The 22198-nt window shown below is 36.4% G+C and overlaps 1 protein-coding gene across 2 annotated transcripts in view; it reads right to left on the bottom strand.

The window, feature by feature from the left end:
* Window positions 1-22198, bottom strand: part of EIF5B (eukaryotic translation initiation factor 5B) — a 70657-nt gene that overhangs the window by 5030 nt on the left and 43429 nt on the right. For both annotated transcript variants that reach the window (XM_024571850.4, XM_053925217.2), the window contains exons 11-20: window positions 16160-16267; window positions 15869-15979; window positions 12360-12427; window positions 11666-11807; window positions 6022-6153; window positions 5415-5597; window positions 5106-5267; window positions 1398-1529; window positions 228-359; window positions 65-141 (exon numbers count right to left, since the gene is read on the bottom strand). In XM_024571850.4, coding sequence (XP_024427618.1) covers window positions 65-141; window positions 228-359; window positions 1398-1529; window positions 5106-5267; window positions 5415-5597; window positions 6022-6153; window positions 11666-11807; window positions 12360-12427; window positions 15869-15979; window positions 16160-16267 — 1247 coding nt within the window. The remainder of the gene's footprint in view (window positions 1-64; window positions 142-227; window positions 360-1397; window positions 1530-5105; window positions 5268-5414; window positions 5598-6021; window positions 6154-11665; window positions 11808-12359; window positions 12428-15868; window positions 15980-16159; window positions 16268-22198) is intronic.

Genomic DNA, 22198 nt, shown 5'->3' with positions numbered 1-22198 from the left:
CATGAAGAAGAGTTAAAATAGGTAGCTATATGAAAGCTTTCATAGCAGGAGAGAGATTACTTACTGAGGATCATGTTCCAACATCACTGAAGCCTTCATGACATCCTTTTTATGGACTGGACCGATGTTAATTCCTGCATACTGTAAACAGGGAGTTTGTGAGGTGACAGAAGTGGCCCCACAAACCATAACCACCACTGACTGTGGAGTTGGGTTTGGTTACTTACGGGCACTTCCGACGTTCTTAGGAATTCCAGTAGAGCTTCCAAAGAGCCCAGAGTAGATGCCTGGACATAGACTCCTTTTTCTTCTAATTTGATAGCATTCAGTGTCTGCTTTAACTCATGAATTAATTCATCCTTAAAAAGAGATTATATTTGACATGGTTATAAATAAATACAACTCTCATCAGCAGCCCAGAGTTAAACTGTGTTTCTCTTTTTCATTAAGTATTCATATGAAATATAAAACCAAAGCTTACAAAGAGCAAAGCACAGCAGAACCTGAGCTATAGAGGAGGGGGTTTGGGGGTCACGATTGACCTGTCCTATTTCACCTTTGTCTGAAGTTTACTAACACTGAAATACATTTAACCTCTCTGCTCCACTTGGCAAATAAAATAAGGTAGGTGGGTGAATGGAATGAAATAATAAATAAGAATCTTTTAAAAGTTAAAAGTGAGACACATGCAATGTGTTACAGCAGGCCAACAGCTCTGCTTGATGGTCTTAAGCTTGAAATACCCTAATCTCTGCAGCCCTTTCCTCCGTCATTGCTTCTCTGAAGATGGAGAGACTCTGAATAAGTAAAGCAAACATGTTGATCCCAGAAAGATGCAGGTGTCCATGCCACGTCTGTGACTGATCACAGAGGGACACCTGCCCAGTTTTCACTGGCCCTAGTGAAATCAGCCATAGGTGGCTGATTCCCTGTCCTGGGACCCGGTGCTTCCTGAAGAATAACTGGTTGTCCCAGAACACTAGATGAGCCATGGGCTGAGAGGAGTGTACTTTCTCTATGGCTCAAAATCTGCTTTTGTGAAACTATGCTGGACTTGTGAGCCATCTGCTCCTCCAGACAGACACAGAGGCTTTAAAATGACTCCCAGTACCTAGTTCTGTCTACATAGTCAGGTATCTAAAGTAAAAGATAATTTCTAGATTTCTATTTAAATAGAATATGTATTTTAGAATTTTATTATACATAACTAATACTTATGCCAAATCATATGATTATAAAAACTGGAATAATTTTAAATGCATCAACTGTTTGCTAAGAAGCAACCAGATAAGGCTTCACAAGACAAAGGTTCCCATTTTCTTCATCACTCCTAGCCATGTGCCAGCCCAACACACTACAGAATTCGAGTAGCTATAGAGGAAAAACAAATAACTTACTTTAAGCACCGGAATTTCATCTTCCTTATAAGCTACCAGGAGGGGTAAACCAGCCAATGTTTTCTCTAGGTCTTTTCCAAGAATCTTTACCCCCTGAGCTGCTTCTACTTCTTTATGCTTTTCGTACTGGTTCTAGAGAGAGCAAAACATTTGTTACCACATTTATTTGAAAAGTGGTAAGCACTAGGAGATGATGTAAGAGAATATTTTCATGACCTTGGGGTAAAGATTTCTTAAACCAGACTCAAAAAGCAATAAACACAAAATAAAAGTATAATAAAATCAGCATTAAAATTAAGTACTTCTGAATACTGAACTTAAAGCCAAGATAGAGGCATATATAGATACACTTCACCTCCTCGCACAACCAAAAAGATCACCAACCAATCTAAAAACAAAAACCAACCCAGAAATGCTGGTTGAATTGAAATTGAATTGTATGGATGTCTGACAAACAAGGAGTTAAAGAAGAAACATTCCTCCAGACGAGGAGGAGGGGCACAGGTGGGCAGCCATGGGGGGAAAGAACATGTGGCGAGCCAGCGGCCGGTGGACCTTGCAGACCCACATTGGTGTGCAGATAAAACTGGGAGGAACAAATGGGGAGGGGAGTGAACAATCCCAGCCCATGACAGACCACACATCCCAGGGTTCCAGCTCCAGGCAAATAAAGCCTCATAACCTCTGGCTGTAAAAATCTGTAGGGGTTGTGGCAGTGTAAGAAACTGCCAGTCTCTCAGGAGAGTCTGTTGGAGGGGCCCACAGGGTCCTAGAATGTACACAAGTCCACCCACCCAGAAATCAGCACCAGGGCAGCAACTGGAAGGGCACCATTCACTTTCAGGAAGAGGAGGAAGTGACTGGAAGTGGGGCAAGAGCCAAGCAAGCAGCATTGTTCCCTCTCTGACCCCTCCTCCTAACCTCTAGCTGTAAAAACCTGTGGAAGTTGTGGCGGTGGAAGAAACTGCTGGTCTCTCAGGAGAGTCCATTTGAGGGGGTTCATGGGGTACTAGAATGTATACAAGCCCACCCACTCTGAGAATGGGCACCAGGGCAGCAACTGGAAGGGCACCAGTCACTTGCAGAAAGTGGAGAAAGTGACTGAAATTGGGGTGAGATTCAGGCAAGTGTCACTGTTCCCTTCTCCCCACACAGCACCACAACACAGCATGCCCCACCCAGGTGAATACCTAAGGCCCCGCCCCTTACAACTTAACAGCTGCACTGATAAATTGAGGAGAAAAATATGGCCCAAATGAAAGAACAGATCAAAACTCCAGAAAAAGAACTAAGAGGCGAGGAGATAGACAACTTATCAGATGTAGAATTTAAAACACTGGTAATCAGGATGCTCACAGAAATGGTTGAGTACAGACACAAAATAGAGGGAAAAGTGAAGGCTATGAAGAGTGAAATAAAGGAAAATGTATAGGGAACCAACAGTGAAGGGAAGGAAGCTGGCACTCAAATCATCAATTTAGAACAAAAGGAAGAATAAAAATTCAACTGGAACAGAAAGAAGAAGTAAGAATTTTAAAAAATGAGGAGAGGCTTAGGAACCACTGGGACAACTTTAAATGTACCAATTCCAAATAATAGGGGTGCTAGAAGGAGAAGAGCAGAGCAAGAAATTGAAAACTTATTTGAAAAAATAATGAAAGAAAACTTCCCTAATTTGGCAAAGAAAATAGATATACAGTCCAGGAAGCTCAGAGAGTCCCAAACAAGTTGGACCCAAAGAGGGACACATCAAGACACACCATAATTAAGACGCCAAACGTTAAAGATAAAGAGAGAATCTGAAAAGCAGCAAAAGAAAAGCAGAGAGTTATCTACAAAGACAATCAGCTGATTTCTCAAAAGATACCTTACAAGCAAGACGGGACTAGAAAGAAGTATTCAAAGTCATGAAAAGCAAGGACCTACATCCAAGATTACTCTATCCAGTAAAGCTATCATTTAGAATGGAAGGGCAGATAAAGGTAAAGTTAAAGGGGTTCATCATCACCAAGCTCTTATTATATGAAATGTTAAAGGACTTATGTAAGACAAAGATCAAAACTATGAACACAGTAAAATGACAACAAACTCACAACTATCAACAACTGAACCTAAAAAAACGCCCCCAAAACAAAAAACTAAGTGAACAACTATACTAGGAACAGAATCACAGACATGGAGATCACTTAGAGGGTTATCAGCAGGGAGGAGGAAGGGGGAGAATGAGGGAAAAGGTACAGGGGAATAAGAAGCATAATTGGTAGAGACAAAATAGATGGGGAAGTTAAGGACAGTACAGGAAATGGAGAAGTCAAAGAACTTAAATGTAGGACCCATGGACATGAACTAAGAGGTAGAGGATTGCTCGAGGGAATGGGGATATGGGGTGGGGGGGAAGGGGGGCAAAGGGGAGAAAAAAATGGGACAACGGTAATAGTATAATCAATAAAATATACTTAAACAAATCAAGTATTTGTTTCTCAAAGTACCACAGAAAAAGTAAAAAAAGAAATTTACAGGAGAAAATGATGAAATACATACTGACCAATAACAGACTAGTATCCTGACTATGTAAACAACTCATAAATCTGTGCTAAAGACAGCCAGTGCCAGGGCTCAATGGGCATTTCACAAAGAAAGAAATTTAAATGGCTAAAAAAATAACGGCCAACCATATTTCAATTAGGCAAGTGCCAAATGAAACAACAATGAACTACACACCCACCGGAATGGGAAAATCCTAAAAAATCTGACAATATCCCCAGAGCTGAAGAAAATGCGAAATAATGGAAATGCTAAGACACTGCGGTAGTAAGTATGCCGTACTACACTCGCTGTGAACAGTATGGCTTTCCCTAGTGAAACTGGAGCTAAGCTTAAGTAACGACCCCAGCAACTCACTCCGATATACACCCTGGAGAAACTTGCGCGACTGCGCCAGAAGAAAAAACATTATAGCAATGGCAGTTCTGGCAATAAAACCTTAAAACTGGCGCTTGCCTACACTTTCCATTAACAGAACAAATAAACCACAACATACTCATGCACTGGAACACTACACGACAGTGAAAAATAACTATATATAGTTGCAACAACGTGGATAAATCTTAACATTATTTTTTGACTAAAAGAAGCAGGATACAAAAGAACAAGAATGACACTATTCATAGAAAGTCCATGAACGTACACAAGCCCATATAGTTTTTAGGGGTGCACTCTCAGGTGTGAAAACTATGAAAAAAAAAAACAAGGATATTAGTTACTATCATAAAATGGAAGCATGGTTAACTTTTGGGGAGTGAGGGAGCTAAGACTAGAAGCCACAGAAGGCTTCTGGGGTATCAGCAGTGTTATCATCCTTGATCTGGTTGTTTGCTTACTAAAAATGTTAAACTTTTCTTCAATGTTTGTATACTTCTTTGTATGAATGTTTTATTTCACAACAAAAAATGTTAATGAAAAAATTACTTAGTAGTGTAAAACCACAACAACACGCTTTAAGTTTTACGAAAAGCTTAGTTGGTAAGTAGTTTCACACGCTGCCAAGCTCGTGGATGGTCCCTCCTCTATGAAGACATCCAGAATAAACCAAGGAGTGAAGGGTGTGTTTGTAGTAGGCCAAGCAGCTCTCAAAGTGAGGAAGTGACCTCAGCAGAATTTCTGAACACTACAAGTCCCCACATGTTACCGCTTACCACCTTGGCTTACCTTCACTCGTAGCTCCTTCATAGGTGGAGGTAATAGGAGGCCTCGAATCTGAGTTACAATAGGCCCTTCTACTCCAGGAACAATAATTGTATCTCCTTCCTTCAAACGCCCATTGATCAATATTACATCTATAGTGGTGCCCATTCCTGGGAGAGCCTTAACCTAAGAGACATTATTGCAAAAGCTGTGAAATATAAGCAACAATGTACCATGTGTTCATTAAATCTCAAAGCAGTAAACACCCCCACCCAAGAACAGTTTAAAAAAAAAAAAAAAAAAAAGGCCAAAAACTGAAAAGCTGACCATTACCTCCATCACCTGTGCTCTGAGCTCTTCACAGTGTGCAAGCCTCTTGCTCAACATGGTCTGAGTTAGCTCAACGAGAAGGCAGATGAGACTTCCCATTCCATCACCAGTATGTGCAGAGGTAGGTACCAAGGACACAAAAGTGCGGGGATCTTTATTCTCGTAAAACAAAGCCGCATTCAAACCCTGGAGATATAAAAAGCACAATCATTCCACAAGACCAAACTGTGGAAGGCAGTATCCAGAACAGCAACAACTAATTACAAGCTCAGTGAGCAAATGGCTTAGTCACTCTGAAACGTCTCATAAACATTCAAGAAAAGATCATCTATATCCTAAAGGCATTAATTATGTTAACAGAAAAGTAGTGTCTTCCCAAGTTAACTCATTTTTTCCAAATTTAAACATTCAAACTATAAAGAGAGATCTTTGAAGTATCACCTTTCTGATTTACAAAAGAAAGGGAAAATAATGAAAAACAACAGTTGCCATTAATAGGGGAACAGAACCAATACTAGTGAAAGTGTTAACTTTATTATAAATACAATGTAATGAAAGAAAAACTTTTCAATGATACAGGCTCTTCATAAAGAAGGGATAGCTTTCTTACCTGCTGTGCAAATTCCACTATAATAGCCTTTGCTCGCTCCTCAAATTCATCTTTTGTATTCTTTTTCTGCTTCTTTAAAGTGGCAGCCACATCAGAGTCGGGACTTTTTTTCCAATCATACAGCCTATCAATCTGGAAAAGTTTTTTCATAAAAAACATCTCTAAAACATTTGTAACACTCAGGACTTTAATTAAGAGAAAAATCTCCAGAAAATTCCTCATGTACTGGGTTGGCCAAAAAGTCCGTTTAGTTTTTTTCCATAAAATAAAAGACACATTTTTCATTTTCACCAATAACCACTGATTTAGATATATTGAGTATGTCAGCTATCTCCCGCATGGTATAATGTTGAACCTTCTCAATTAATGCTGCGATTCCATTGCTGTTAACTTCAACTGGTCTACCCAACCGGGCAGCATTGTCCAGCAGGAAATTTTGCAAACTACTTCTGATTCACTCGATCAGTCACAGCACCTTCTCCATACACTGTGCAAATCTTTTTTTGTGTTTTTACCTTTCTTGAATAGTAAAGCATAATATGCTGAAAATGCTGCTTATCTTCTTCCTTCTTCAATATTAAGATGGCCACACGAAAACCCACCAATTTTGGTAAGTTACTTTTTTAATGCATGCTGATATGCCAGCTGTCACAATACAATCTAACAATTGTTTTGAATGAAGTTAAAGAAAACTAAGAGCTACTACAGCCATGTTACGGAAAAAAACAAACTTTTTGGCCAACCCATTATCTTTTTTTCCTTTGGTGGCTTTTAAGACTTTTTAAAGGGTTTCATCAATAAGATTATGTAATATTTTATGTTTACTTTGATATTTTTTAGATTTGGGAATTTCTAATCAAGTTTTTAAATATTCTTGGTCATTGTCTGTTCATTTATTTTTCTGCTCTCTTTTCTCATTTTCTTTAATTGTTTGACAGAACTCTAGGATTTTTCTAGAACCTGAGTTACTGCTTTTAATATTGTGCCGTAAGTGACTTTAAGTTTCTTTCTTTTCCCCTTTCATCTTTTCTTCTCTATATGCTTCAGTTTTGGCCAACCCAATACATTACATACAGGAGAACAAAGAATAACTAGAGAGAAAGCCAAAAAGCAATGATGATGAAAGAAAAATATCTTTTAAACCTAGAATTCTACATTAAATGAAAATATTCAGAAAATATGTTTATCTAAATAATAAAAACATAACCTGTCTATGCAGTACTCTTAACAGTAGTACTAAGCATACCTTTAAATCACAGGTGGCAAACACAAGGCCTGTGGGCCGAAGTCAGCACTCCACCGTGTTTTATCTGGCCCGGCACATTGTTTCTACCTGGCGGCAGCACCAAGCTCTTATTTAACTGTTATGGAGTGGCTACATTTACACAGTCCTAAAATTACATTCCCCCCTTTGAAGGCAACCACGAGGCTGATGTGGCCCCTGGTGAAAATGAGTTTGACCCCCCTGCTTTCAATGCTTATTATATTAGGGGAAAAAATATGAAATCAATGATCCAAGCTTCCACCTTAAGAAATTGGAAAAAGAAGAAAAACTGAAAACAGAGAAAGTAGGATATAACATAACTAACACTGGACATCAATAACCAATAATAATAAATAATAAAGAGTATCAATAAAATCTAAGACTGGTTCTCTGAAATGCTAATTTCTCTACTTGCAAAAGAAAAATGAAAAACCTAAATAACCTGCATCCACTTAAATTCCAAGATGATGTGGACTCTACTGATGAATTCTATAAACCACTTAAAGAAGTAATATTCCTACATTACTCCTTTAGAAAATAGAGGAGGAAGTAAATACTTCTTAACTCCTATTATGAGGCCATCATTACTCAGATATCAAAACCAGTCATAAGGTATATAAGAAAACTACATACCCAAATGCCTCATAAACACAAGAATCTGCAATAAAAATTAGCAAATCAAACCTAGCAATATATGAAAAAATATATCACGATCAAGTATACTAATCGTGACCAAGGTTTATTCCAGTAGTGCAAGGTTGCTAGCTTAACATTTAAAATAGCAATAGTAGGCAGCAATCTGTGCTGGAAAAAGCTGACAGCCACATGCAAAGATACACAGACCTTACACCCTTCACAAAAATTAACTCAGAATGGATCACAGACCCAAATGTAAAATACAGAACTCAGAACTGATAAGCTCATTTCATTAAAACTAACAACTTCTGCTCTGTGAAAGGGTGAGTCAAGACAGTGAGATGACAAGCCACACACCGTGGGGAAAATATCTGAAAAATACATATCTGATAAAGAACTAGTATCTAAAATATATGAAGAACTCTTAAAACTCAACAATAAAGAGAACAAGAATCCAACTTAAAAAACGACAAAGAGCTTAACGGACACCTCACCAAAGACATACAGATGGCAAATAAGCACATTATAAGATGTTTTACATCTTACGTTACCGGGGAAACACAAATTAAAACAATGAGACAACACTACACACTTATCAGAACAGCCAAAACCCAAACCTCGAAACCCAAATGCTGGTGAGGATGTGGAACAACATGAACTCTCTTTCACAGATGGTGGAATACAAAATGGTACAGCCACTTTGAAAGACAGTTCGGCAATTTGTTAATAAAACTAAACAGTCTTACCATAGGGTCCTATCACATTCCTTAGCGGAGGAGTTAAAAACTTACCCACACAAAAACCTGCACACAATGTTTGCAACAGCTTTGCCAAAACCTGGAAACAACCCTCAGTGGGTGAATGGTTAAACTATGGTACACCCAGACAATGAGGTATTATTTAGCACTGAAATGAAATGAGCTACCAAGCCATGAAAAGACAGAGATGAAACTTTAATGCACATTACTAAGTGAAAGAAGCCAACCAGAAAAGGCTACACACTGTAAGATTCTAACTATAAGACATTCTGGAAAAGGCAAAACTATGTAGACAGCAAAATGATCTATGGTTGCTGGGGAATGGAAGGAGGGAGAATGAACAGGTGGAGCACAGGGGGTTTTAGGGAAGTGAAACTACTCTGTGTAATACCATAATGATGGATGTATATCATATACATTTGTCCAAACACACAGAGGGTTCAAGAGTGAACCCTAATGTAACCTATGGACTTTGGGGACAATGGTGCCAATGTAGGTCCATCAACTATGCCAAGCGTACCACTCTAGTGAGGGATACTGATAATGGGGAGGCCATGCATGTGTGGAGGCAGAACTATATGGGAAATCTTTATACCCTGCCCTCAATTCTGCTGTGAATCTTACACTGCTGTAAGTAAAGCCAAAAAACTCAACAGTGACTCATACTGTTACAGAATAAAGGAGAAAAGCCACATGAACACCTCAAGATACAGAATAAGCATCTGACAAAAATCAACAATCATTCATGACTTAAAAGGAAAAAAACACACACACACAACTTGCCCTGCCTGGGTGGCTCAGTTGGTTGGAACACCATCCCATACACCAAAAGGCTGTGGGTTCGATCCCTGGTCAGAGCACACACTAGAGGCAACTGATCAGTATTTCTCTCTCACGTTGGTGTTTCTCTCCCTCTCTACCCCCCACCCCTTCCTCTCTCTCTAAAATCAGTAAACACATCATCAGGTGAGGATTAAAAATACTAATGGCCACTTTAAAGCAACCTAGGAATAGAAGGAAAAATCCTCAACTTAATAATAAAGTACATTTACAAAAAATCCTACAGCTGACATTGAAAACCAAGAACTTTCCCCTTAAGACCAGAAAGATCAAGGATGTCCATCATCACTTCTATTCAACATTGTTCTAGAAGGTCTAGTTAGTGTAGTAATGAAAAAAAATTTACAAAGCATACAGGTAAGGAAAAAAGTATAACAGCCTTTATTTGCATATAACATAATCATGTACACAGAAAATCCCACATGATTTACAAAAGAAGCTAATAGGTCTAATCAGTGAATTTAACAAGGTCACAGATAAAAAGTCAGTATATAAAAATCAACTGTATTTCTATATAAAAGTGATAATTAGAAATCCAAGTTTTTAAAGTGCTATTTACAATAGCATCAAAACCATGAAATACTATGAATAAATTTAGAAAAGTTATCTCTAACACATGAACAATGGAACTATAATTATTGCAAAAAAAAATCTAAGTAAATGAAGAGATATCACACTCATTGATCAGAAGATACAATCTTGTTAAATTGTCAATTCTCCCAGAATTTATCTACAGATTAAATAAAATCCCAATCAAAATCCCAGAAAGCTTTTTGTAGAAACTAAGAAGCTGATTCTAAACTTTGGAAACTCAAGGACCCTAAGGTAACCAAAGATAGTTTGAGAAACAGAAAGTTAAAAGAACTTACCACCACCTGCTGTCAAGATAGTTCTCTGCAACGGCAATAATCGAGGCAGGACAACGGTGCCATACACATGGACACATAGCAATAAACATACACACAGCTACTTTTCAACAAAGACTCAAAAGCAATTAAAGGAGGCAGAATAATTTTTTCAACCAAGGGGTTTGAAATGGAGAGTCATATGGAAAAAAGTAAATTTTGAACCTCGCCTTATACCATGCACAAGAATTAACTAAAAACATCACATATCTAACATTAGGTATCTAGAAACACTGGAGAAAATTTTCACAAACTTGGGGCAGAAAAGACTATTTGTATAGAACACAAGAAACACAAACTATAAGAAAATTTCTCATAAGCCAGAATTGATCTAAATTAGAAATCTCAGTTCTTCAAAACACATCATAAATGAAAAGCCAACCTCGACTACAAGAGTTTATCTGTAATATACATAAGACTTATAGAGACAAAATTCAACACCAAAACAACAGTCTGGTGTGTAAAAAAAAAAAAAAAAAAAAAAAAAAACAAGCAAAGCATTTTAAACGGGTACTTCACAAAGTTAGAGAGATATGTCAAATAAGTACATAAAAAAATGTTTGATGCCATCAGTCATCATGGAAATGCAAACTAAACCAAAATAATTTAGCACTGTACACTTACTAGAATGGCTACAACTTAGGAAGAATGTGCAGAAATTGGAACTCTTACACAACGCAGGTTAAACTATAAAATGGCTGGTACAATCCCTTTGGGAAAATGTGTCATTTTCTCCCAATGTTGAATATACACATACCATATGACCCAGCAATTCTATTCCTGAGTATGTACTCAAAGTAAACAAAAACAATGTCAACACAAAGACTTGTGTACTCAGCTGCTTCATTAATAACCTAAAATTAGAATCAACCCAAACATCCTTCAACAGGTAAAGTGTGGTATTATTCATATAATGAAATATGCTCAGCAATAAAAAGGAACAACCTATGATATATATAACACATGGATAATTCTGTAACAACACAAGTAGTGAAAAATGCCAGAATGAAAAGATTACACACTGTATAATTCCTTTAATATGAAATACATGAGGGAACATTCTGGGAAGAGATGCTCTATATTCTGAATGGTGGTGCTTATGTGCATGTACAAATTTGTCAAACTACATTGAACTTAGCATGAGTACATTCATGTATGAAAGTTATTCTGGGATACAGTTTTTTAATCACAAAAAATTAAGAAGCATGTTTTCACAATTTAGTTTTTCGGAAGGAGCTTACCTTATTGAGTGCAACAACGAAGGGACATTTTTTGGATTTCAGAAGGTTGATAGATTCAATTGTCTGGGGCTCCAAACCATGCATAATATCAACAACTAAAATGGCAATATCACAAAGAGAGCTTCCTCTGTTTCTCAGATTACTGTTGAAAAGAAGGAAAAATGCATGAGTAGAAATCTTGAAATTAAAGAAATTAAAATTTTTAATTTCTTTGTAAAACTAAACAAAAAAATAAAATGAAGTACATGCATTAAATTCAAGTGCCATTCATTAGCCATTCACTTGCGAAATACTTATCTGACAGTGAACTGACATCAGGTGGAATGAGTTAGTTCTAGAAGTAACTCCTATATTTCCACCAATTTCAACAACCAATTTTTTTGAGCTAAGGAATGTGGCCAAGAGGCAACTGGATAAAATTCCATCTGTAATGGGTTTCACAGGAGACAGACCAGGTATATGGTAAGATCTGTTCTTCCAAGTAGAAAAGACTTATCTGTATAAAAAGTAAGTATCCAAATAAAATACTACTAAATCATTAAGGCACAAAGAAGGATTGCATTCATCACAGATAATCACAAACCTCAAAATACTACCCAAAGATTAAGGACTAATCAGACCTCAATGACTGAACTTTTAGACTCACAGGTTTTAAGCAGTTTGCTTGATGACAGAAGAATCAATTTGCTCTTACCTGAAAGACTCATGCCCAGGAGTATCAATAATCAGCATTCCTGGAATCCGTACATTCTCTCTGTCGAACTAGAAAAGGTGAAAAGTGGAGCGATTAAGAGAGCCAAAACAATAAAAGCTTCTTTACAAAACACTTATTCTGCCATGAAAACTCTAAACTATCACCTTTTCCTTTTCTAAATGAACTATTTTGAAAATAGTCAACCAGCAAAGCACAACAGTTCATATTTTCATTAATAGCAAAAGGAATTTTGCAGAAAAAGCTGAAATAAGAAAATAATTCCCTTTGTGAAGGTCATAAAACTATGGTGTAGTCTAAATTTGAGCAGAGTATTAGTAATAAATGACAGAGTGGTCAGCTGAGAGTGATTATAAAAAGCTGACACATAAGAAGTTGTTCTTGAAATCTGGAAAATTTCTCTGGTCCAATTTTATAAACAATTCTAAACTCTGAAAAATATCCCCAGTATGTTTTAAAGAAAATTCACCACATCAACCCAAATAGTAAAGAATAAATTCATATTCTGCTTTATTCAAATCACATTATAAACATTTGATTTTCTGGATAAAAGTACATAAAAGAACCAAAACATTACAACAGGCCTGATAGGGACATTGTCCTTGAAGACAACGCTAAAGAGCAGCACTAAACAACAAATCTCACCCATGCACAAACCATTTTTTACTTTGCTTATCTGTATTTTTTGACAATCTTCAAACGATTTTTTCCAAAATCCTCCCTCCCACTCTAGTTAAAAATTACTCAAATTTGCATCCTGGTGATCCTAAATCAACATTCACTGAGTACCATAATTATTTCCACTTCAGTGTCTGGAATACAAACCCGTGTAATTGTCTTATAAAGAATACCCAGAGAACTTCAACTTCAATACAGGCCTAATAAAAATCAAGCTCTTTAGTCCTAGCTAGCATGGCTTAGTGGATTGAGTGCCAGCCTGCAAACCAAAGGGTCGCCAGTTCGATTTCCAGTCAGGGCACATGCCTGGGTTGCAGGCCAGGTCCCCAGTAAGGGGCGCATGAGAGGCAACCACACATTACTGTTTCTCTCCCTCTCTTTCTCCCTCCGTTCCCCTCTCTAAAAATAAAAAAAAGTAAATAAAAAATCATGCTCTTTAACTATGTTCTAAAATAACACCCGATTTCAAGTTCTGGCAATTGGTGGAACACGCTGTTAAATGTATTTTGACAACTGGTGAAATAAACTCCCCAATGACATAGAAATAACAGGTAAAATACAACCAGAAGAAATTTTAAATTAGAAATTTGAAAAACTGCAATTCAAGAAAACTGTCCTAAAATGTTGGGAACCGCCCTGCCTGGTTTCAGGAGCTGTAAACCCCCATGGTTAAGGCTGAGTCAGAGACCTTGGGACCATAAGCCATTAAGGAGACAAAGCTTATCTCCCTGGCAGGGGTGCCATCTCTGCCCACTTTACTTCACCTTGCTTGGCCCTGAGCCTGACCAGTTAGTCAATGATGGGTAAGATTCCTCAAGGGAGGAACGACCTAAGTCAGGCATGGTCAAAAAAGGCCCACAGGGAAGGACTGGCGGCGGGGGGGCTATAGGAAAAGGGAGTGATGGACCCTCGCCCCTCGGCTTAGACATAGCCTGAGTCCTCATTCTGTCTGCAAGTCTCCTAATCTCTTCACTGCCTTACTTCCCCTCCCTGACTTAAGCCGGAAACAATGACAGAGGGCGGTGCAGTCCTGTGCTAGAAAGGGCAGATTCCCTAGGGAATCAGGCCTAAGAAAGAATGCATAAAATCCTGTGAAACCGGCTTTGTTTATTTATACCCTCAGCTTAAATGATAAGGGTCCAGGCCTGAAATGAGTTTGTTTCCCAAAGTTTTATAGCCCTTTAACTAACTGACAGTAACTCAGAATAAGCCCTCAAAGTTCTCTATATGTTATCTATTGTTTGACCCTTACTGCCTGACAATGATTGATGAGCTTTACCTGTATTCCTGTGCAAAATGAACCGAATAAAAGCCCATAGAGGAAAAGGCTCTTGGCCCTTCTCCTTTGAGAGATCGGCCACCTTTCCTCCCCAAGCAGATCAGGTCTTGGTAGACTTATTCTCTTCCGTGGCGGACAAGGGGCTCTGCGGGCGGAACCCCACAACACTAAAATAAAGATTTTAAACTATATCCTTAAATTGAAGACCACTACACTGGAAAACTGACCCAGAAAAACCAACATCAACATGAAAAAAGACCGTATTACTTTTAGGAAGATGAAAACCTGCTAGTGATCAAACCTGAAAGGCAATACTCTATGTGAGAAGAAATTGGAGTAATTTAAGATACTTAAGGAAATAAAATGTGAATCAAGCCGTTTATATGTAATCAACTGACTTTCCAGGATGGAGGCCACAAGTAACTCTTCAATATTCAAAAAACTGAAGGAATATTATTGCCATTATTTCTTCCCTAGGAATAGATCAGTAAACAAGCTTCGTAAAACACAAGCACACAAAACAGAAACTGGAGAGACAGGCTCATAGATCTTTTCTACATACAGAACTAAGACTAATACGGGACAAAGGGAGATGCTAGCACGTAATAACATTACTGTATCAAAAAAGACTGAGAAGCCAACCACAGGGCAAAGATAAGACTCTCTCAGTACAATATAACTAAAATAGATTAAAACACAGTAAATACATTTCAATTCAAGAGTTTATAATAATACAAAACCAAGCAAGACAAATTGGCTGCTATCTTAAAATCTGGTAAATAAAGATAAAAGATCAGATGTTTATTCTGCCTTTCCCATACACAGTAACAAAAATGAGTAACAGAACAGTAGATTAGATAGTTTCTCCACAAAAGTTTCTCTACAAAAGTAATCCAATAAATAAAGATGGATAAGGGGACTGGAATATCAACATTCTGCAACCACTAACACAATAAAAGGTAGAGATTACTTGTAAATTGCTCCTGGGGGGAAGAAGGCTTTGATTAGAAAGGGGCAGAGATTGCTTCTGAGGAACTGGCAGGGTTCCATCCCCTAACGTGGGTGACACAAAGGGTGTCTGCATTAATCACAATGATTCATAAAACTTTGTATCAATCTTACGTGATTTTGTGTTACAGTTAGCAAAAATGGAATATCTCTAGAACACAGAAAATTAGATAAAAATACATATAATTAACCTGATAGAAGGAACAAGGAGTGAAGGAGGAAACTCAATTTTAAAACGTGGAGATCTATGTAAAAGTGTTAAAACATGGAGAAGAGTATACTCTAACTTCCGAAGACTGTTGGCCTCTTGGCGCAAGAGGAAAGAAAATGCAATGTGAAGGGCCCTACAATATGGAATGCTTCATTGCTTAAAGAAAGATCTGAAGCAAAATAGGGCAAAATGGCATATACGTTAATTATGAATGCTGAACATATAAGTCTGTATACTATTCTGTTCTTTTTTCTATGTTTAAAAGTTTATATCTTTTTTTAAGATATTAAAACACATGAAGTACAGTATACTTACATTTTTAATCATCTTAGTCTGTTCATTAATAGCTTCAAGGGGAACATTGGTGGCGCCAATTTGCTGTGTGATACCACCTGCTTCACCATCTTGTACATGTGTGTGACGGAGCTGGGATAAGACAGCAGATTGAGATTTGTATTTCAAAATGCAAAAGAAGCAAAAGTAGTACGAAAGTAGTAACTTATTTACTGTAAAGAGAATCGCATATATGTGCTATAGTTTGTATTAGCTTTTTATAAGGTATCACTTATTTAAAAGTTACATCAATGCCTAACAGTATTTTCTTACCTTATCTAGAATTTTTGTCTTCCCTGTGTCCACATGTCCAAGTACACATATAACAGGAGCTCTCAGCTTTTCCGTATTTACATTTTTACTATGTTCAAGTCGCCGTTTCTAGGAAGGAAAAGGTCTCAAATATTATTTCAAACCCTATCATTATTTTTCTTTAAATTATTTTGCCTTGGCAAGAGAATGCTACATCATCAAGGTCTTTGTTGATTTACTACACTTTTACATTTTACAATGTGAGCTTTATAATCTAATTCCCATCACAGTACCTTTGAACAAGGAGAAACTTGGTTAGAGTAGCTTTCAGAGTAGCAGTGTTTATGAGTAAGAATAATGTGACGCACTGGCTCAAACCTTGGAACACTTCTGCTCATGGCTAATTTAATGGAACAGAATGAACAGAAAAGAAATTGATCTTCCTGTCACATTTACTATACAGTACCACCTCTACCTTATGTGGGGGTTATATAAAAAGAGGTATACTCTTTCATTCAAAACATTTCATTAGAACTTCAGAGTTGTAAAACATTTTAAAGCAATTTATTTCAAAACTTTGTCTAGTACACACTTATGAAGCCTTTCAATTAGCAAAAAGTTTACCTAAGCCTCAGCCTAAGACATCCAATGGCATTTCTGACTTTCCTAACCTACCACCAAGCATGAGAAAGTCTGTCCTTGAACCACAATGCATTCTCTGTAGCATTTACCTAAGCACTTTAACTTTCTGAAAACCGAACAAAAACACATGCCAGCAGTTCTTTCAAATAACAACCTTTCACATACAACCAAGCTGGCATTCAAATGAGATAAGACTTTCATCCAAACTCTGAAGTATTATCAATTACAACACTATTTTACAACTAAAAACCATTTTTATAGAAACTCTTTATTTTTATTTCTACCACTTGACATTGGATCTTTTTGTAGAAAATGGAATAAAAAAGCTTTAATGTTAAAGTGAGATGCAAGTATTTACTAGTAAAGAGCAGTATACAAGAGCGGCACCGTATGTACGACTGGAATGCAAACATTATAACCTTAAGATAGGATACGGTTGAAAATTTCCTTCCCTCCCATACTTGGTGAAGTGTTAAAATTTTCTGAAAGGCAAAATAGTATATTTTTTAACTCAAATTCTGTCTCTAAGCAATGACAGGACAAGGAGATAAAGATGCATGTGTACAACAGTGTTTGTTCACTGCAGTATTGTTTATAATAGTGAAAATTAGTAACCACTTAATCTTCTTTGGTGGGGGAATTTCACCATGAAGTGTTCTCAAAACTCCAGGCTCATGATACCTATGTGGTTGCATATAATCATGTAGGTAGAGACACTATCCACAATGGACCTACTTAAGAAGTCTGGAGTGTATTTCAGAAAATAATACCTAGCAAGCTTTGAGAATCTTGAAGTTTGTTATGGACTAAAATCTATCTCTCCCAATTCATACAATGAAACCCCAACCCCCAAATGTGACTGTATTTGGAGACAGGGCCTCAAAGGATGCAATAAAGGTTAAATGAGGTCACAAGGGTGGGGCCTTAATCTGACAGGGCTGGTATCCTTACAAGAAAAATCAAAAATCAAGGCCAAGTTGAAGACTCAGTGAAAAAGCAGCCATTAGCAAGCCAGGAAGAGAGCCATCACCAGAAAACAAACCTGCTGTCAGTTTAATCTTGAACTTCTGGCCTCAAGAACTGTCAGAAAATAATTTCTGTTGTTTAAGCCACCCAACCTGTAGTATTTTGTTATGGTAGTCCAAGCAAATCAATATAAAGTTAAAATAAAATCTTTCTATAAAATGGAATACAGTATGTGGCTGTTAAGGTGGTGTTGAGTCAGGACTTCTTGAATGATAAAGGAGCTCAGCAAATCCTCTTCCTAAAAAGAAAAAACTGGACAAAAGAGTCAAATCAACCACTTAAAGCTTCTAGAAATTGGCCAAAGGCAAGTAACAAATTGAGAAACATTTAACTCAAGAAAGTCAACTGACCATTAGTAAGAGCAAGGAAGCCTGTGCAGGTTTAGTCTGGAGTGGCACCATCACACTCCTCTCACTCCCACTGCTCCATAGGATAGAAGCGGTAAGAGGGGCGATTCCATGCCTTAGGGCACTGTCAAAAACCATAGGCATCTCAATGGCAAACAAAGAAACGAGCCTAAAATCACAACCAGGATACGGTCTTAATACTACTAGGGGAGCAAGAGATAACCTGGAACATCAGTCAGAAATTTAACAAGGTCTTTTGACTAAGACAAAGTAGGCAATGCTAAGATCCTACTTATCTGGTGGTCTAGAAGGCTGTGCTCCCTTTCAAGGCTGTCAGAAGAGACCAGAGAGGTCCTTAGTGAGTTACTTGTTCCCGGCTCAACAACAAGCCTTGTGAATGCATAGTGAAAACCAGAGTGGACTAGGAAACTGCCAGATCCACTGGCAAATGGTGGAAGCCTTCCTGACTCAAGGTTAATAAGCACAATCAACCGACAAGTCATGTGGCTGACCACTAAAATAAGCTAACCCATGCACAAGACCTAGGCTTAAAAATAAAAACAAGATTTAAAAAATGAACCAAAAAACTGAAAAGAAAGCAAAAGACTCCACAGCATTAGTTCACATGATTCACTAAGCTAATAAACAGAGCTAAAACCACCATGTTTCTAGGGAACCAATAGAATTCAGATTTGCTGTAATATACTCTCTGAGATGTCCACTTGTCAAAAAATATTTACAAGACATACAAAGAAACAGGAAGAAGTGACTATATATAGATATATAAAAAAATATATAAAAACACAGGGGAAAAATGGTCCACAGAATCTGGGTCTCTATTTTGGACTTAGCGGACAAAGACTTGAAAGCAGCTATTTATAAATGTTAAAATAACTAAAGGGAACCACATTTAAAGAAAAGAAATGACTTATCAACAGAGGATATCAGTAAGTAGAAATAAATTATTATAAAAAACACATGAAAATCCAGGAATTTAAAAATTCACTAAAAGGGCTCAACATATATAAACTAGTGGAAGAAAGGGAATCAAAGAACTTAAAGACAGATTAATAGAGATTATGTAATCTGAATATTGGCAAGAAATTAAAATGGAAAAAAAAAAACCCTCTACACCCTCAATAGACCTGTGAATACCAAGGTACATATAAAAGGAGTCCCAGAAGAAAAGTCACTTGAATAAATAATGGCAGAAAATTTCCAAATTTTGATGAAAAACATTGATCTATATATCTAAAAGTTCAATAAACTCTATGTGGATAATTACAAAGATATCCACACCTAGACACATCATAGTTAAATTGTTAAAAGTCAAGGTCAAAAAGAAGATCTTGACAGTAAGAGAAAAATCACTCAATGTATACAAGGAAACTCAAATAAGATTAATAGCTTAATTTTCAGCAGAAGCAATAAAGGCCAGAAGGCACTGGAATTACATAGCAAATGGCTAAACAGGAATTAAAAAAAAAAAAAAACCTGTCAAGCAAGAATTCTGCATGCAGCAATATTCTCCTTAAAAAATAAAAGTGAAATAAACAATTCCAAAATTTAAAAAGGCTAAGATCAGCATGATGAGAAATACCACAGAAGTTCATCAGGCTGAAATGAAATGACACCAGGTGACAAGTCAAAGCCACAAGAAGAAATAAGGAGCAATGGCAAAGGTCATTATATAGTAAATACAAAAGACAGTAAACATTACCTCTTTTTATTTTCTTTGATTAACTGATTTAAAAGATAACTTCACAAAATAATTTTAAGGTTGTATGGTTAAGCTTATTATATAAAAAGGTGTAATAAATCTTACAAAGGGCCCAAAAGGCAAGGTGAGGGAGGAACTAGAGCTTTATTGTAGCAACAACAAAAAAAGGCAGAAATAATCCATCTAAGGAAATGAGGAATACTAGAAATGTTAATATTTAAGTTAATATTAAGATGCTACAAATATATTTTCTCCTTTCTTCTCTTAATTTATTTAAAAGATATAAGACCAAATATGACATTAATAACATCCACTGTTTTAAGGGGAATAGAACATTTATAAACATATATAACAATAACAGCACAAAGGAAGGTGGAAAGAATGGATGTATATTAGAAGTCTGCATTTTACTACAATTAAGCTACTAATAATCTACAGTAGGTAAGATACATATTTGTAATGCCTCAAGCAACCACTAAGAAAATAACTTAAAAAAAGAAGACATGCAATATGTAGAAAAACAAATAGCAAAAAGGGAAAAGAAAATCCAACCATATACATAATATTTTAAATGTGAATCAACTAAATACTCTTAAAGGCAAATTGTGTACCTTGGTAAAACAGCAAAATTCACCTACATGCTGCCATGGAGACACTTTTGCTTCAAAGACACAAACAGACTGAAAGTGGTTATGACTGAAAAAGATGTAACATACATAAGACAGCTGGAGTAGCTATGTTAACTCCAGACCAAAAAAAAAATGTTACTAAGGTATACAATTCAACATAAGTTAGGAACTTCAATAATGCACTTTCAATAACAGAAAAACTACATATAAAATAAGCAAGTATACAGGAACTGTGAACAACACTATTAACAAAACTGACCTAATTAAACGCCAGACCCACCAATAGCAGAATCCACATTCTTCCTTAGGGCACAGGAAAGATTTTCCAGAAGAGACCACATACTAAGGGATAAGACAACTTTTATTTCTAAATGACAGAAATTATACAAAGTATGTTCTCTGACCACAACAGTCAGAATTTAGCATTAACAACAAAAGGAAATTAATGGAATCTACAAACATTTGTAAATTATGACAACATACCTCTAAATAACACACCGGTCAAGAGAGAAACAGTAAAGGAAATCAGAAAATATTTGAACTAAACGAAAACCACATACCAAAATTTATGGGATTTGTCATTTTAAATGCATATGTAGTATTAGAAAAGGAAAAAAAAATTTCAAATCAGTAATTTATCATTCTCAAAAAATTAGCCAGTGAGGAAACTAAAAAAAAAAAAGAAAGGGAAGAAAATAATAAAGAACAGAATAAAAAGATCAATTAAAGAGAAAACAGAAAAACAGAGAAAAATAAAACCAAAAACTGGGTCTTGAGAAGATCAAAAAGATGGAAAAACTCCAGCTACACTAAAGGTAAAAAAAAAAAAAAAAAAAAAAAAAAAAAAAGAGACACAAATCATCAAAATCAGAATCAAAAGAGGAGACACTACTATTGACTTTATAGAAACTGACAGGATTGTAGGATACTGTAATGAACAACTTTATGTTCACAAATGAAGTAAAACATAATAATTATGAGAAAGACAAAAATTACTGAGAACAAGATTAAAAAAAACATGATAAGTAAATTATATCAGTAATTTTAAAATCTCCCCATAAAAAAAGCTTTATTAGTAACTTCTGCCAAACATTTTAAACTGTGTAATATAATCACAAACTCTCACAGAAAACAAAGAGGGAACACTTCCCGACTAATCCTAAGAGGCTGATATTAAAATGACACCAAAGCCAGACAAACACATTATATGATGAGAAAGCTACTGGTAAATATCACTCATGGGTATAGATCACAAAATCCTCAACAAGATATTACAAACCAAATCAAGTAACACATAAAGAGGAATATATACCATGATCAAGTGGGATTTGTTCCAGAAATGCAAGTTTGGTTTTACTTTTGAATACCAATTAATGTAATACAGCATACATTAATACTGAAAAGGAAAAAGAACCATTTCAATAGACATACAAAAGGCATCCATCATTTACTCATGATAGAGCATCTTAACAAACCAAGAAAAAAAAAAAAAAAAAGAATTTCCTCAAACTGATAAAAGGTAGCTATCACAAACCTACCACTAACATAGTTAATGGTTAAAATCTGAATGCTTTTCTTCCCAAAGACTGGGTACAAGGAAAGTAAGTATGTCTGCTCTTAACCACTTCCATTCAACAATGCATTGTTTTAGCCAGGGAAATTAGGCAAGAAAAAGAAATAAGCAGCAATGAGACCG

Source organism: Desmodus rotundus, chromosome 5 (genome assembly GCF_022682495.2).
Source record: "Desmodus rotundus isolate HL8 chromosome 5, HLdesRot8A.1, whole genome shotgun sequence".
NCBI classification, from domain to species: domain Eukaryota; kingdom Metazoa; phylum Chordata; class Mammalia; order Chiroptera; family Phyllostomidae; genus Desmodus; species Desmodus rotundus.
The sequence above is the reverse complement of the archived record's forward strand: the minus strand, read 5'-3'. Positions and strand labels throughout refer to the sequence as shown.